Raw genomic sequence first — 17310 nt, forward strand, 5'->3', positions numbered from 1 at the left:
GTATCACCTTGAATTTTATTTTGAAGATTCCAATGCTAAGCTTCCTCCATCACTAGTGCTGTGCTGGCTCCCGCCACCGGAGAGTCATGCGGCCAGGCCTCCTCCGGCGGGCTCTACCTGCTCAGCAGGACAGGCCTACTTTTCCAGCCCAGCTCTCTCCAATCTTGGTAAAGGGAACACACCAACCAGCTTAAGAGCATGGATGGGGACATATTTAAGAAGAAAAATAAACAATGCTTTTAGAAGAGAAGCAAAATTATGCACACAAGATGCTGTTCAGATCAACAAGAATCTTTGCCATTTCTGAATCTGTAAGATATTGCTCTGCTCATGTAGGACTTAAGATAAATGCATTGCTTTTCAAACTCATCAATAACTTCAGGATACTTTCCATTTTACTAGGACAACCTTCTACAAGTCTGCGGAGTTTTCAGTAGGTCTTCCCCTGAAACAGGTATTTTAGCAAAAAGCATCGAATGGCAGTGAGCTTAACAGGCTGAAAGATAGATAGTGGAGTGAGTTACAATTTGAAATGTTTAAATACCAATTTCTAATTCCCTGATTTATTTCATAAGTCCTAATTTCCATAAGGTCCTTGGCTTCATAGCTTGGTTGTGCTAAGTATGTCTGATTTGATTTACATTCCTAAATGCTGACAAGAGATTCTAGGCTGGATTTGTCATTAATTTGCCATTAATAAATATATCCAGAATTACTTTCTTTGTTACTACTGCAATTATACCACCGTTTAGTAAAGGCCAAAGGAAGCTACGAGTAGATTATATTTTCCACTTATGCAAAGACAAAGGATGAGGTTCTTGGTACTACAGCAGCCCTTTCTATAAAAACAACTGCTGTTAGGCCTCATGCATCCTCCCCTCAGTCCCAATACACCTAAAATTGCTCTATTCTCTACTAAGGGAACTCAGCTGCCAAATTACCCGACCTTTTGAAGACCAGGCTTGGGAAAAAAGGAAGAAGGAGAATGAATGGAGACACCACCATTTTTATTCTCGGTTGCATATTCCAGATAAAGACTGGAAAGAGGACGGAGCATGTAGTGTAGGCATAAGTTGGAGGAAAACATGAGATATTAGCAAAGATGTTAGTGTGGATCCAGCAAGTACCATTAATTTAAAAATTATAAATATCTGTCATTACGCTAAGACTCCCCATATTTAGGTAGAGAAAAGGATAACGATCTTTCTTTAAAAGTTGTTTCTATAACAAAAATACAATTTTCCAGGAATATAATTCTGGCGGGAAGTATTGTTTTATTCCGATTCAATTAAATCTGAAAATTATTTTCTTTTTAATAAAAATATAATAGAAGAAACTCAGAAATTAAAACTTGTACCTTACATTTAAATTACATAAATGTCTCACATTCAAAACCGTTATCAAGCAGTTTTGTAGGCTTTTAATTAGATAGATACCGCCATGGCATTTGTGCCCTGGACCAAGTAGCCACATAAGTACTTGATGACTGGAAGAGCTTAGGAGGAAGATATCAACTGTATTTTCCTGAGAATGTGCTACATTGTGGAGGAAAAAAAAAAAAAAATCCCCAACACTTGTCTTCATTGCTGGACCCAGTGAGAAAAGAAGGCAATGTGTGCCAGCACGTCCCAGCCTGCGCGGTTAGGCAGACACCCTCAGTGAGCAAGGAAACAAAGGCCAGAAACCCAGTAGGTCAGGAAAAAGATGCAGCATCCCCTTTTCCTCTACACCAACACGGATCTCGTCCTCACCTCTCGTTCTCCATTTAAATAAAACAGCTTCACTTGATAAAAATGCGTCAAAGACTGGACATGCACCACACAGAAAGGCCATGCTGCATTTTTGTTCCATCCCTCAGAAATGAACGGTGGTGGCTAGGGGAAAGAGCTCCGCGACAAAATCCCAGAACAGGAAAGAGAACGATGCTTGGCGATTGCAAACTGCCCCGTCAGGTGACCAGCCACACGCGGATCTGGCGGTTAGAAGGGCAGAGCCGATCGGCAGGCTCTCCACAGCCAATCTCCCAAGCTGTAGCAGCAGCTCCTTTCCATCATGCCAGACCACCAAAAGGTCAGAACTCAGGCTCTCTCCTCTTCCTTCCTGGGAGTGGACAGACTTGTATGCACGTGGTATTTGTGTTGAAGAAGAAACACTGGCAGCAGAGAATTCTGGTTCCTAAAACATTCTTCCCTCTTTTGTTGGATGGGAAATTCCATTCTGTTCCACACCAGCTTATGCATTGAAAATTCTGTATCTTTAAAAAAAGAGTTGAGGAACAGAAGAACTGTGTTTTGATGTTAACAAACTGTACGAACACAAGACTTAAGAAATAAGAGTAGATGTTGCCATGATGGTGTGGCTACTTGAAGGCTGCAAATTCTCCTGTAGAGGGAGGACAAGAGCTAATTTTAAAAAAGTTATCTCAAATAACCTAGAGACCCAGAAAAGCCTCACTGAAAGGTGACTAGCTATCTATTACAAATCTAGCATCATCATAACTAATTTAAAAGCAAAAATGGCTGAAACCCATAAAAGAAGATAATTTACAGTATAGAGAGTAGGGTTCAGTTACATCAATTACATATCAAGTCTGCAAGTAACTTCCCAGCGGGGATGTACATGTTATGGTTCTAGTCATGCTGAAAAGCACTGCGACGAACAAAATTTCTCAGAAACTGACTGTAAAATAGTAAGTCTGATTTGTTGAATACTTTGCCCCCCAATTATCAACTCATTTCCATTTTTATAATGCCACTATTAGATTAGAAAGGAAGAAACAAGAATTCTCCCCTTTTGGAAAAAGATAAAATTAAGAGGTCAGCTGATTTGTCCACATGACACATTTGATTGAAGGAAAGAAAATCTAGACTGTCCATTTTCTAGTTCATTTCCTTTTAAACTACCAAAATATTACACATAGGCACGTGTGACTGAACATTACTGTCAGCACAAGGAATTCTTTAAACCACAAAGTCCCTTTGAGGTCCTATATTCCGTTAGCTTACCGACTTTGAGGGTTCATGCCATTATTTTTCATCTATTGTTTTGTTCATAGCTTCTACTTGTAACTAGAGGCTGGTTCTTCTTATTATATACACTGTAGTTAATTTTGGGGGGTTGGTTAATAACCGACAACCCTCGGAATTTAGCCAGCCTTAACATCGTTTCTCAGTAGTAACAGCTTGTGTGATGAGGATCCAAGCAATCACTAACATGAATACGCTATTTAATCTAGGAATAACCTATCCATCTTCTAATTGCTGTTAGATTCCAACTGGTTACTAGAGAACACTGGTATATCCCAACAGACTGCTAATGACTGGATGGCAGAACCCTCAGACTGTAGGCTAGTAATATTAGTCGATTAGACTAATATGAGACTGTTTGAATGCCTGTTATATGCCAGGTGCATTAGTCAATACTTTACATACATTTGCATCTGAGCCTCACAATAATTATAAGGCAGGTGCTATTCCTTCTCTTAGTTTGTAGAGAAGCAAGCTGGGGGGTTTAGAATAGTTAAGTAGTTTGCCTGCTATCTCACAGCTAGAAAATGGCAGAGTTAAAATGCAAGTCTGGTGGAAGAGAAGAGTCTTCACTATTAACACACCCCTAAACAATTTTCAATAATTAATCATTTGTTTTCCCATTCTGAATATTATTACTAATTGGACTGCACATAGTGAAACTGTCTTTCTATCTAAGGATTCCTTTCACCAAGGAAGTAACCACGGCATTGTGAGTCAAAAGGTCAAGGAAGGGTAAAAGAATTATTACCTCATATTTAAAGTTAAAAGGATTAGGGAGTATGGCACTAGTGAAAAAATTAGCCAAATTACTAAGACTTTGGAGAGCCAAATATAGCATAACCACAGGAGGCTGTTAACAGCGACTCTAGAAATGTATAAACATTCACACTACCTTTGCTGATAGCTTGAGTGCATTATGGTTTTAAGGTTGCTATTTTTTTCCAGTATTTTAATACATTTCTTCAAAGCAATTTCCAACATTCTAATTAGTAATCACTGTATCTGGCAGAATCTAAATCTCATCGAAGGAAGCCAATGTGAAAATAGGATTTACTTAGAAATCTTTATTTTAAAAAATGGCTAAATTTTAATCTATCAAGTGAGAGAGTATCAAAAGTGACAAAATTCTAAGTTAAATCTTATATACTGCATTAAAAAATAACTTGAAAAAATCTTCAGATGTTGTCCATTAATTATGATTAGGCACTCCACTTTGTTGAAGTGTTTTACTCTACAAACTTAAAAATGTGAGCCTTGAAAAAAAAAAATCACAAAACAACCGCCCAAGGACAAACTCTTACCAACAAACTGCAAATCATACGCCAGTAAAGGAAACAGTTAAGATCATTCTACCACTGTCTGCTGCTTCTAAAGGAATGGACTTCTTTACATCAACAGACTTCAGGTCCAGGAAAAAAAAAAAAAAAAAGACAAAACTCAAGAGTTTAGGGACCAATAAAACTCTTTCTATATATCACCCTGAAATCATGGAGAAATTTAAGAAAAATTGGGGGTAAGAGGCGATGGATCTGCTTTTGGGAAAAAAAAGCATACTCCTTCTTGCGTATCTGGAAATCTCTATTATCCCATCCCCTATCCTATTTTATTTGAGGTAATAACAATTATTTGAAGTGAAACACCCAGAATACTATGTGGCTTTTTGAAATCTTGGTATATTAACTTAACTGTTGCCTGAAAAATCAGAGGCCAAAATGAAACTTTTTTTTTCATCTCTTTTCTGGCTAAGAATAACCTAAGTTCTATTTTCCATGTGACTTTAGTTAAGATTAGGGGAGAGAACACTTGGGAAGGCCCTGTGATTTTAGATACTCTAAACATCAAGATTTGTTTATTTGAAAGCTAAGGATTTTATTAACTAGTTTTAAGATATTACAAAATAATTATCTTTTAGTCCAGAATTGAATGTATTTCAGAGGCTCTCATACATATAATTTGATGTATACTTCTTAAAGATAAAATATGCTATGAAAAATCTAGTGTTATTTTGCACACAAATTTATCACTGCTTTAGATGTGGGGACAGTCATCTGAAACTAAAGCAAGTCCCATTCTTTCTCTGTGGTGACCTTTAAGGAAGTTTCAAAAGTATAACATTCTGGCACGGACACACTGGACTTGTTAAATTCTTAAGAGAAATTATCACAGGAGAGATGAAGTATTTAATAAAATAAAAAGTGCTATAGAAATACTCAATAATTCTCAATCTAACAGACTGTAACTGATAAAATGTTTTAGCCATAAAGTACCCGTTTCATAATATTAAGCAACAAAGGCAGTTCATTTCCTTACATCGAGAGCGACTCACTTGAGTCAGAGGCCATTTAAGTTGCTGTGTTACATGGTCTCTATTTAAAGAGAATGGTTTTTTAAGAAATATTTGTAATGTTTATTTATTTTTGAGAGAGAGAGAGAGAGAGAGAGAGAGCAAGCAGGGGAGGGGCAGAGAGAGAGGGAGACACAGAATCCGAAGCAGGCTCCAGGCTCTGAGCCGTCAGCACAGAGCCCAATGTGGGGCTTGAACCCACAAACTGTGAGATCATGACGTGAGCTGAAGTGGGACCTTTAGCCAACTGAGCCACCCAGGCGCCCTCAAGAGGATGATTTAACTAATGCTTTAGTATGTAAATGCCTAGTACAATATTAATATCTGAAAATAAACAACCTAAAGTATTTGATTAAATGTTGTGATCCCTCAACTACTTAAAAATCAAGATGAAAAATCTTAGTCCTCACCACTTGACTAGTAAAATGCCTAACATGTAAACCAAATTTTATAAAAAGGCTGTCTGCTGAAAAAGGAAATCAACTTTAATAAAAATATCTGAGGGTTCAGGTTTTAAGAAAAAGAGCAGGTCATAAGAGAACGAATGTCCTTCTGTTTCAATTACCTAGTCAGAGAGGTGGACTCCACATACGGTTAGAAAAACGGTATTTTTCTTTATTTGGAGAAAGCATCTACAATACAGCATAAAAGAACAGAAAAGGAGACTACCATATGTCATTCTAATGCTCCCTACTCCTCTGCATCTACGCTTTCTAAACATCTCGCTCTGCCAGATTTTTCATGTTCTTCCACCACATGTCCAGGGGGCCGGGTTTGAAGACAAGAGAACTATCAGGTGACCCTTTGGAGGCACAATGGAGAGTGTGAGACAGCGCTGTGGCTGGAAGAGCTCAGCAATGCCCTCTGGCAGAGGAGGCTGAATGGAGTCAAAGGCAGACAGTGGGGTTGCTGGGTAGTTTTCAGTGAAGGGGGTAGTCAGGGGAAAAAACGGTGAGCAAAGAAAAGAAAATATGAGTGAAGCAAGTATAGTGAAGAACTATAGAAAGAACTGTATCAATATAAAGATCATTTGACTCCTGTGCCTTAAAATGCTTTCCAAAGCTTTGAGCATTGAGCATTCCACAGACCAATGTAAAAACTTTATCAGCTACATGCTTGCTATTCAATTTGTGATAAATAAAACCCCATTTAGTAATTACTACTAATCACATCTTTAAAAAAATTTTTTTTTAAATGTTTATTCATTATTTTTGAGAGCGAGCGAGCGAGAGCGAGCAGGGGAGGGGCAGAGAGAGGAAGACACAGATTCTGAAGCAGGCTCCAGGCTCTGAGCTGTCAGCACAGAACCCAACGTGATCATGACCTGAGCCGAAGTCGGACGCTTAACCAATTGAGCCACCCAGGCGCCCCACTACTAATCACATCTTTAATGTCACTAGAGGATTTGGAAATCCTACACTTTAATGTTTTCCAACATGCTCTATTCTTTTATGCCTTTCTCATTTTTATTTTTGAAAACATGAGAAATGTTCTTTTCTACTACTCTTGCCTAATTGAAAGGCATGAATCAATTTTGAATAACATGAATGGTATTACTTGTCTTAAACTGCCCAAATAAGGGGCCAAAGGTATGCCATGCTTCTCACTGGGTAGTTTTCCTGGACGAAATTTCATCCATTCAAATTAGAAAGTTATTTTATTTTAATTATTTATTTTGAGAGAGAGAGCGAGAGAGCACAAGTAGGGAAGGGGCAGAGAGAGGGGGGGAGAGAATCCCAAACAGGCTCCACACCGTCAGTGCAGAGCCTGACATGGGGCTCAAACTCCCGAACCGTGAGATCATGACCTGAGCCGAAATCAAAGAGTCTGATGCTTAACTGACTGAGCTACCGAGGCGTCCCAAGAAAGTATTTTAAAAACTTATTTGTGGTACCTAAGAACTAAAATATCATTAGTCTTCCCAATTTTCTTCTTTATTGGCTTCAAAGGATGGTATTTACGCAGATGTTGTCTGTGTGCCTGCATAACCCTGAACTGTCCGTTATATTTAAAAATCATCACAGTTCCAAACTGAATAAATGAAAACGTATTTAAGAGGCTGGCTTTTGGCACTGACTCACAAGTAGAGATGGTAATCTCTTTGATAAGACGCCAGCAATACTGCCTCTTTCACTTTTGATTCCAGTAAGATTTTGGTTCACAATAAGAATATTAATGACTGCCACAATACAGCCATTTTTTACATAAGAAAATGTTAAGTATTAGCTCTAACAAATACTTCGTACCATGGGATTAAAAAAAGAATAGCATTCACTCATAAGAAGAAGAACCTTTCTGGGCAAAGAACATATGGAACACAAATTTTATGAGACACATGGATAAGGGGATTGTTAAAATAGGCATCATGAGAGGGAAGTATAATCTGAAGTAACAATATTTAAGAAGTCTGTGACCTTGCTGTTTGGCAACTAAAGACATCTAAACAAACAAACCCAAAACTTTCACAGAATTCTGTTAAGCTTTTTTGGGGGAGGAGGAGGCAATGCATTTGTAAGGAAATTCACCTTCCATGTGTATATGACACCTTTAGTAATGAGGAAATACTACTTAGAAGGAACCTCAATTTATAACATTTGTCCACTAAAAATCCAAGCTTCAACCGTATTACTCATGTCAGACATCCACTCCTCAGCAATGTCTTTCATTACCTGCACCCATAATTTATAAAAAGAAATTCAGTCTATTGCTAAGGTGTATAAAGGACATCCATATTTTCCAAGTTATAATAAAAAGTAGTTATAGAAAAAATACTAAGAATAAAAATAACTTATTCAACTCTCGTGGCTTCCTAAATGAGATCTGTTCGGACTGCCTTGCCTCACACGGGCGTTAAAACCTGTCATCCCCTTTCCACCTGCAAGCCCATACACGGGGGCAGCACTGCTCTTGCGAGTCCCTAAGGGACATGTGATAGCTCATAACAAAAGGTGCAGGAGAAAAGTTTAACTGAAGTTTAATAATTAGGATAAGCCAGTAAACAAAACCAATTTGTAACAGGAAGTAAAGCCTCCAGAAGAGGTACCGCAAATGTTCAGCAATGTCTGTGCATTTTGAAAACCCTTGGATATTTAAAATCCAAAGCTAAGTATACATTTTAGATCAGGAAATAATTATATCTAGTCTTTAAAAGCATACACATTCTTTGGTTCATCTTTTTTTAAAAAAGAAGATGCTATCCAACTTAGTACAGAAGCACGCACATTTCCACCTCCTTGGCCCCGGCCCCCTGCACTCGCGCAGTCATCTAACTTATCTCAGTGGACGGGAAACGCACCATATCCCCCTGCCTGGATGGGTGTTTTTGGAGAAGCACAAGCATAGAGACTAAAATCCTCTGTCTGGAAGCCAGCCCGATTCAAGGAGGGTTCTGATGCACTGCGGTGAATTTTTGGCAATGAGCGGGCCAGCAGCTCAATAGAGGCAAGAATCTAAAAAAGGGGAAAAAAAAAGAAAAAAAGAAAAAAAGAAAAAAGTAGAATGAAAATCTAGGTGGTGTTAATCTTTAATATCCGCATCATACTTAACAAGAAAGCACCTGAAATCTTACACTGTTTTGAGTATTATCCTAAACGCTTAAGAAATTGGTATTTTTTTCCTTACAAAGAAAAGATTATTACCAAACTCCATTGGCTTTAATCTCTGTAAAATAAATGGGGAAAGCAACCTATAGTTAGCTTTTATTTACATTTTAGATTATTTGCCAGCCTTGGAACAGTAAATAATACAAAATTTTAAACCAATTATATACCTATCCCACAGACCACAGTCCCTTTTGGGAAGAAGAAGGAGCATAAATCAGTAAAGCACTATATGGCTTCACAAACAGAATCATCAGAGCAACCCATTCTTTAAGAAACTCAGTAATAGGAAACGTCTTACACATACATGATTAAAAGGAGGGTCCCAATGACCCAGACTGCTAGTGGCACAGGAGTGAGAAGTGACAGGTGACAATCCAAGAGTGAAGGAGAAGACAGGAAAACAACAAATAGACACCAATCCACAAAATGTAGAAACTCAGCATATTTTAAGGTACAAAGAAACAGGTTATGACTTTGAAGGCGTACAGTATAATAACAGATGTTCATAATCATGAGACATATGTGTAAAAGGCTTGGCACAATGCCTAGAATATATAGTAAGTACTCAATAAAACTTTAGCAGCCATCACTATTATTTTTCTGAGCCACCAAAACTTTTTTAAAAGTTAAACTATAATCGGTATAATGATTAGTATAAGGCAAAGAAGCAATGTTACAAAACATTTTAAATTACAAGCATAACACACAAATAAAAATTCAAATAATACAGAAAAAGTATAAGTCCTACCTTCCAGGGGTAACCACTGTTAAAGAGTCTATACTTTCTTCTGGACCTTTCCTATGCATAAACATGCACATATGAAAACAGAGCCCATCCCCACCCTCATCACCATTTAAAGTGGTATCATTCTATACATACTTTTCTGCATTGCTTTCTTTTTTTTCCCCCTCCCTAACATCCATGCCATCTAGAGAGCTACCTTGATTTTTAATTTTTCCTAATGGTAAGCATTTTTGTCTATATCTGAACACTTGTGGAAGCAGGCTCTGTAGTATACCTTTTCAGGAGTGGAATTACCAGAGCACAAAGTATATATATTTTAAGTTTATGAATTCTAGCAAGTCCTTTCAAAAGGCCAAACCAATTTACATTCCCAACCACACTGTTAAAAAATTTACAAGGAAGGCACTTCCTTACTTCCCAACATCGTTCCCAATGCTGGATATTGTCAATCTGAGAGAGAAAATCAAGATGTATTTCACCGTTACTCTACATTTTACTGACTGTCCCAGAACTTTTAACATCCTAAGTTCATTCGCCATTTGTATTTCTTTATGATTCACCAGTTCATATCCTTTGCTCATTTTCTATTATCTTTTACTTACTGATTTGTAGGAGGCCTTTATATAATACCGGTATTTATACTTTATTATATACATGCTACAGTTATTTTTCTATGTTTACCTTTCAATATTATTTTTATTATACAGAAGTATAAAAACTTTTATTGTAGTCAGACATGCTCATGTTTTCCTTTATAATTTCTGGATTTTGTCTCTTGCTTATAAGGAAAGCCTTTTATCTCAAGGTTATAAAAAATGACTTCCTATTTTAAGGTTTTGTTTTCTACATATAAATCTTTAGCCATTTAAAATTTATGTTTTTATATAGTGTGAAAAGAGATCCTGTAATGAAAAATTAAAAACAGTACTTAAGGTAGCCTTCAATAATCTGAAAAATTCAGATATGCATTTCATTTTCTGATATCATGCAAGGAATAAAATGTTACTTATATTTAGAAATATGAACATTTTGAAAGAAAAAAAAGAAATATGAACATTTTGTCCCTTTTAATACCACTCAGAAAGTGGGTCGGTCGCCTGGCTGGCTCAGTTGGTAGAGCATGCAACTTGATCTTGGGGTTGTTAAGTTTGAGCTCCATGTTGGGTGTAGAGATTACTTAAAAAAAGAAAATCTTAAAAAAAAAGTGGTCCTATGGATATAATTTGCATTATTAATGTACACCAAGCAGGTTAAACAGGAAGCTCTGGCACCTGGAATATGAAATGAGAACATGGTACAGGGGGCCTGCTGACAATGGCCAACAGCACTGGTCCTTTTACTTTGGTATCTTCAGCCAGTGGTTTTCCGGGTTAAAAAAAAAAATAACTCTTCCTCAAAATAGTAACTTAGAATTCCAATACGTAAAACCTAGATCTACCCACGCTGAGGCAGCCCCTGAGAGATATGTTCAAATTATAAATTCTATCTTCAATTCTTTATTTAAAAAAAAAAAATTTTTTTTTTAAATTTTAAGTAGGCTCCACACCCAACGTGGGGCTTGAACTAACGACCCTGAGATCAAGAGTCGCATGTTCCACCGAGACAGCCAGGTGCCCTGGTCTTTAATTCTTTTTTTTTTTTTTTTTTAATGTTTGTTTATTTTTGAGAGAGAGACAGAGTGTGAGTGGGGAAGGAGCAGAGAGAGAGGGAGGGAGACACAGAATCCAAAGCAGGCTTCAGGCTCTGAGCTGTCAGCACAGAGCCCAACGTGGGGCCTGAACCTGCAAATTGCAAGATCGTGATCCAAGCTGAAGTTGGGCACTCAACCAACTGAGTCACTCAGGTGCCCTGGGTCTTTAATTCTTTAGATGGGCATAAAAGATCCACTAGCTCCTGTAACAGTGACTTCTGTCTAAGAGACCCAGCTAGCGCTGTGCATTCAAGGGCAGAAGGTTCACAAAAGACCAACTCTGTGATTACAGTAGCTGGATAATTAAGGGAGTTAGCACTTCCCACTTGCAAACTGTATTGATTTATCAAGACCTATTTATGTGGTGCTATCAGGAACTTCCTAAGCATCATAAAAAACTCAATTTATATTACAATACCTAAACTTTCTAAGTTTGTTCAGGTACTTAGTTTCAGTTCATGAAGCTTAATGAAAGATTATGAACTTCAGGGCTGTAGCCTTATAACATGAAGAGACAAAAGTGATAATTCATTTTCTAAGAATCAGAGAAAGGCAGACAGTACCAACAGCTGCCTTTTCTTTTTGCTCCAGGTGGAAACGTTCTTCCAAAAGACCCAGTATGTAGGGAAGCTTGGAATGTGTTTATCTTACCACCAAGAAGAATTAAAGCAGTAGTTCTCAAAGTGCAGTCTGTGGGAAAACTATTTTCATAGTAACACTATGGTATTATCTGCCTTTTTCACTGTCATTACTTTGCAAAAGTCAGCAGCGTTTTCAGAAGCTACACAGTGGAAGGTACTGCAGCATAATGGATGCAGAGAATCCAGATGTCTTCTTTTTGTAGAGATTTGCAAAAAAGGTAAAACAATGCCACTCGTCTAATTTTGTTGGTGGGGAAAATGTAGTTCTTTTTAATTTCATAAAAATGTTATTTAGCATGTAATGGTTTTATTATGCTTAAATAAACATCAACATTTTTAAAACTTAGTTTTAATTTCTAAAATGGCAATTACTACTTATATAAACAAAAGCTCTTTGGGGGGCCTTCAATAATTTTTAAGTGTGTGAGACCAAAAATTTTTGTTTGAAAACTGCTAGACCAAAGTCAAGTCTTTCTGAATACTCTGTCCTGGGATTCCAGGTTTCTAGATGTACCACTGTTCAACCTTTATAAAATCACCTCTGTGCAATTACTTCTCTGCTGCCTGCACACGATCACAAGGCATCCAAATCCATAAAACACAAAACTGTGTGCCCCTGAAAGTATTTAAAAATCTGCATCTGAGTATTAGTCTGTCCTCTTAGGTAACATCAAGCTTCTTCTTACTTGGGGAAACAGTGGCCTCTCATCTCTTTTCTTTTTTAGGCACTCTGCCATCAATCTCTTCATGGCTTTCGGACAGTTACTTCGTACCTTACTGAGATCTGGAGAAAGATATCCTCGTCCCACCATAAAAATTATCTGGGGAGGGAATAAAAAAAAAACAAATCAAACAACTGCACTGATAAATTGAATAATACTCCAACACTGAGAATTCAACAAGCTGCACATTTGTGTGTACTTTTCTGCGTGTACATTTTCCCTTAATAAAAAGTTAAGAAACACAACGCTAGTAATCTGATTCTCACACATCTTATCGTGGGGACCCGACACTGCACGGGCCGTCAACTGAAAACTTCATGACCCATGGACTGTTGTAAAGGTCTCCTAATCGCTCCCCAGGTCTCTGGTCTCTCCTTCCCCAATCCATTTCCCACTGCCAGGGTAATCAATCCTGAGACACAGATCAGGCTGTGCCTCTTTTCTACTTAAGTATTTTACTGAGTACTTGTTGGGCATCATACTGAGTCCTTTATATATATGTAGCTGGAACTAAAAATGTTAACCTTCTTAGGAGTTGTTTTGGCATCTGCGTTTTAAATTTGTTTGCTGAGGAAATGGGTGATATGGGGCATTTAGTTATGTAGATATGAGAATCACAGCCTCCTCCAAAGAAAAGAAGGTAAACCATCTGGGAACTGAAGTTTTCTGTTTAATAAAGTAAAAAGGCTTGTCTTCCCTGGGTGCAGAGATTTATAATTTTTCCAACTTCTTAACTTTCTAATTCTCAGCTCTTTTGATAATGGGCAGAGACAGACATCAGAAGTCTTGGAGGGGGGGGGCGGGGGTTTGATCTTAGAGGGAACAGTTCCAACGGACAGACTAGTGGCTAGGTGGACAGCCAGTAAGAGATCCCTTGTTACAGGCCGGAGCTTATCAACTTTAGAACAGTCGAGCCTGGTCTCTTAACTTGCTCTTAGTCCCTGTTCAGTGCTGTAAGAACCGGTGTTGACCCGAGAGCAGATGTGCTCGAGGACCACGCGGTGCAAGTGTGCAGCTACCCTTCCATCTCCCCTGGCAGAACTGCCCTACTCCTGCTTTGTAAAAAGCATACCTTTTTTACCCACATGAAATTTAACGATAGTACACATTGCACCAAGGTGTAAAACTGCTGGGGTACCAAAGGGACACTATTGGTATTTAACAGGGCTTTCATGAATGGGTAAGAAATACCTTTGCAAGACAGCTAGTTTCCAAATCTTTGCTCTCAGTAAAATTAACTGAACCGTCAGCTGATTACAAAACTCAGTGACAAGCTATTACGCAATTTTTTGGTACATTATAGACATGAGTTTTGAGTGATATGGTGTACGGTAAAGAATTTATCTTGCCCAGAAAAAGGGATGGCCTTTGCCTTTGGCTCCTAGGAGATAATCCCTAAAAGTTTGGAATGTCCTGCCTGATGAGAGTATTTCTGTTTATTTACCTGGGGGCTTATAGAAGGGACTTTGAGTCATATAGTACCAGTTTGACTTCCAGAGGGCTTGAGAACTAAGGCCAGCCACAGAGGTAGTCAACCTTATCTACCTGACAGAGCCCCAGTGATAACTCTGGACTTAAGAGAGTCTCTGTGGTTGGCAGTGTTCTGCTGTCGGGAGAATTCAGTGCGGTCCACAGTTACACTGGGAGAAGACAACTGTGACCTCCACATGTGGAACTCTCCTGGATTCTGCCCTATGTGCCTCTTCCCTTGGCTGATTTTAATCTGTATCCTGCTGTTGCACTAAACCATAACTGTAAGCATTAACAACCTAGAGCGAGTTCTCAAACTTAATGAGCAATTGAGTCTGAGTGTGGTCTTGGGGACCAGTGAACTGTGCATGTGGGTACAACAAATTCCTGACTTTCCCATCTTTGTATCTACCTGAACAATACTGCTCAGTGCTTAATTCTTTCTCATTTCAGCAAAAGCCTATTTATCCACAAATACATGAATGAACTGAAAAGCCCCATATGTTCATGAAGACACACATTTCCAATAAAATTTTACCTTCTTTATTTCTATATACCAAAACTTACATTATTTTCATCAGTTATATATTAATACTCATTAATAGAAGCATAGTTCAGAATTTAAAAAATTAACCTTCAAAGACTAAAGTCACAGGAAAGATTTTTGTAATTCTAAATTTAAATACATATTTTTTGTTGCAGAGATGTTATTTGAATGATCAATAAAAGGCTTGAAAGTATAAAAGTATGTTTAAAAAAGAGCCATATCAAACTTTGAAAAAATATAATACAAAGGAAATCACATTCTTTGCAATTACTTAAACTTAAAGGGAAGACTCTCCAGGATATAATTCATGTACAGAAGATTTAAGTGGCACATAAAAGATAAAATCAGCAGTTCAATTTGAAATTCTGGAACTGACTGGTCATTTCCATTCTCAATCCACATTCAGCACTCCTGGCACCTCCACCCCTTGATTCATGCCTCTGTATTACTGGAGCACAATGTCTACTCGTTCTCATCACCCCCTCCCCTTGTACTGCTTCAACAGATTGGTAAACTCCACCAAAAGCATGGCCTGTGTATTATTCATCTTTGTATTCCTTTATATCCCATAGTGCTTTGCATATAGTAGGCTTTGAAAATTTCTTATTGAAATAATTTGTGTGTAGGTAAGATACTGGTATTTATCATTTTGTATCTCTTGAGAGCTTGTGCTTAGAACCTAGCCACCAGGCTCTAACAAAGACGTCCCCATAGAAAGGTCCATGTCGACAAGAACTAAAGCCCTTGGCCCTTGACCCTGACCAAGCTTCCAGCAGACAGCTAGCACCACACCTTGTCAGAGGTATGAATGAGCCATTTTGGAAGTGGATCCTTTAACACCCAAATGAATGCACCCTAGGCAACACAATGTGACACAGACATAAATCTTCCTCACTGAAAGCAGTCCAAACTGCAGATTCATAATTTGCTTAAGCCACTATGTTTTGGGTGGTTTGTTATACACCAACAGTAACTGAAATAACAGACTTAAATAACAGTACTTAAAATAACAGATAAAAATTAGTTGTTATTTTCTTCTAAGATGACACAGCACTTCTACTCCAAGAAAAGAAAACCATGAGGACAGAGAGTCAATACACGTAGCCTAAATGAGCACATTATTAACCCCAACTCAGTAGAAAAGCTGCACTGGAAGAGGAAAGAGCAGGGTGATTAGAGAGCAAAATGGAAGGATAAAGAGGGGGAAAAAAATGACAGCAATGTCTTAGATTTCAGCACTAGAGTAAGGAAAGCAAAAGGCATGCTATACGATGGCCATCCCTTGAAGCGCTAAGAGAACTGCTCTAGGAAAGAATCTGATCTTTACAACCAGAACGAATTCTTTAGTGCAATTTCTTATTTTTATAACTGAAAAAAAAAAAAAGACACCTGAAGAGCTAAAGTGACCAGGTCATGAGTCCAAGGTCGGCCATTACACTGAGTTTCTTAACCAGAGTCCTGCTTTAAATTTACAGGCAAAACCTGCCACCCAAGACTATGGGGGGAAGAGTACACAGGAACAGTTCCTACAGTGCGTAGTAAAGAAGGAGATGTCCTATCTCCCATGAGAAAGAAGAATATTCCTAAATTTTCAAACAGAAGTCCAATCTGAGAGCCATGGTGATGAAAGTTCGAGAGAAAAAGAAAAATCAAATCAAGGGGACAGACGGAGCAATAGCTGGGGTTACGTCACTGAAAATGACTAGAATTAGCAATTCCCAAAAGGGACTTCCATGGAAAGTGCCATTTGAAGAAAGCAGACAAGAAGTAATGAAATAGAATAGGGGTAAGGGATAGTACATATATCATTCTTTGACCCCCTTTTTCTTTCTTTCTTTTAAAGTTTATTTATTTATTTTGAGGTGGGGGGCAGAGAGGGACAGACAGACAGAGAATATCCCAAGGAAGCTCCCTGCTGTCAGCAAAGAGCCCCAAGTGGGGCTCGATCTCACAAACTGCGAGATCATGACCTGAGCCGAGATCAAGAGTCAGACACTTAACTGACTGAGCCACCCAGGCGTCCTCCTTTTTCTTTATCAAATATTCAACCTGGTTTCAGACTGGCAAATTCCAGAAGGTTCTTACTACCAGACAGAATTAACCAGTAAGGCCTTACCCTTCTGTTGGTCACTCACTTACTTCTCTTATGGAGAGTAAGCCCTTGCCACATCATTTATTATACTCCTGTGGAAGACAAAGCACCTAAAATGCCAAGAAGTGGATGAGTGCAAAACTCTGGGTTGCTTTTTATCCATATTTTGGAGATAATAATACCCATTTCCATAATGTATTATTTTATTAAAACAGAAGTATTCACTGGATTTCATCCAGATCTTAGATTCATAAATTTTTATTTGTTGTCTCTATGATAAATCAACTAAAACTAAAGTTCCCTTGTAAAGTGGATCCTTTAACACCGAAATGAATGCACCCTAGGCAACACAATGTGACACAGACATAAATCTTTTTTATGTAAATCCCTTTTCCCTTGTAGAAAAGTTATATGCAAAGGAAAAGTGA

At 38.1% G+C, this 17310-nt stretch overlaps 1 protein-coding gene across 1 annotated transcript in view; it reads right to left on the minus strand.

The window, feature by feature from the left end:
* Window positions 1-2273: 2273 nt before the first annotated feature.
* The window catches only part of BRAF (B-Raf proto-oncogene, serine/threonine kinase), a 72424-nt gene continuing 57387 nt past the window's right edge, over window positions 2274-17310 (minus strand). The window contains exons 12-14 of the mRNA XM_049642303.1: window positions 12738-12872; window positions 8669-8822; window positions 2274-2382 (exon numbers count right to left, since the gene is read on the minus strand). Of these exons, the coding sequence (XP_049498260.1) occupies window positions 2360-2382; window positions 8669-8822; window positions 12738-12872 (312 nt within the window). The 3' untranslated portion in view covers window positions 2274-2359. The remainder of the gene's footprint in view (window positions 2383-8668; window positions 8823-12737; window positions 12873-17310) is intronic.

This window comes from Panthera uncia, chromosome A2 (genome assembly GCF_023721935.1).
Source record: "Panthera uncia isolate 11264 chromosome A2, Puncia_PCG_1.0, whole genome shotgun sequence".
Lineage (NCBI taxonomy): Eukaryota > Metazoa > Chordata > Mammalia > Carnivora > Felidae > Panthera > Panthera uncia.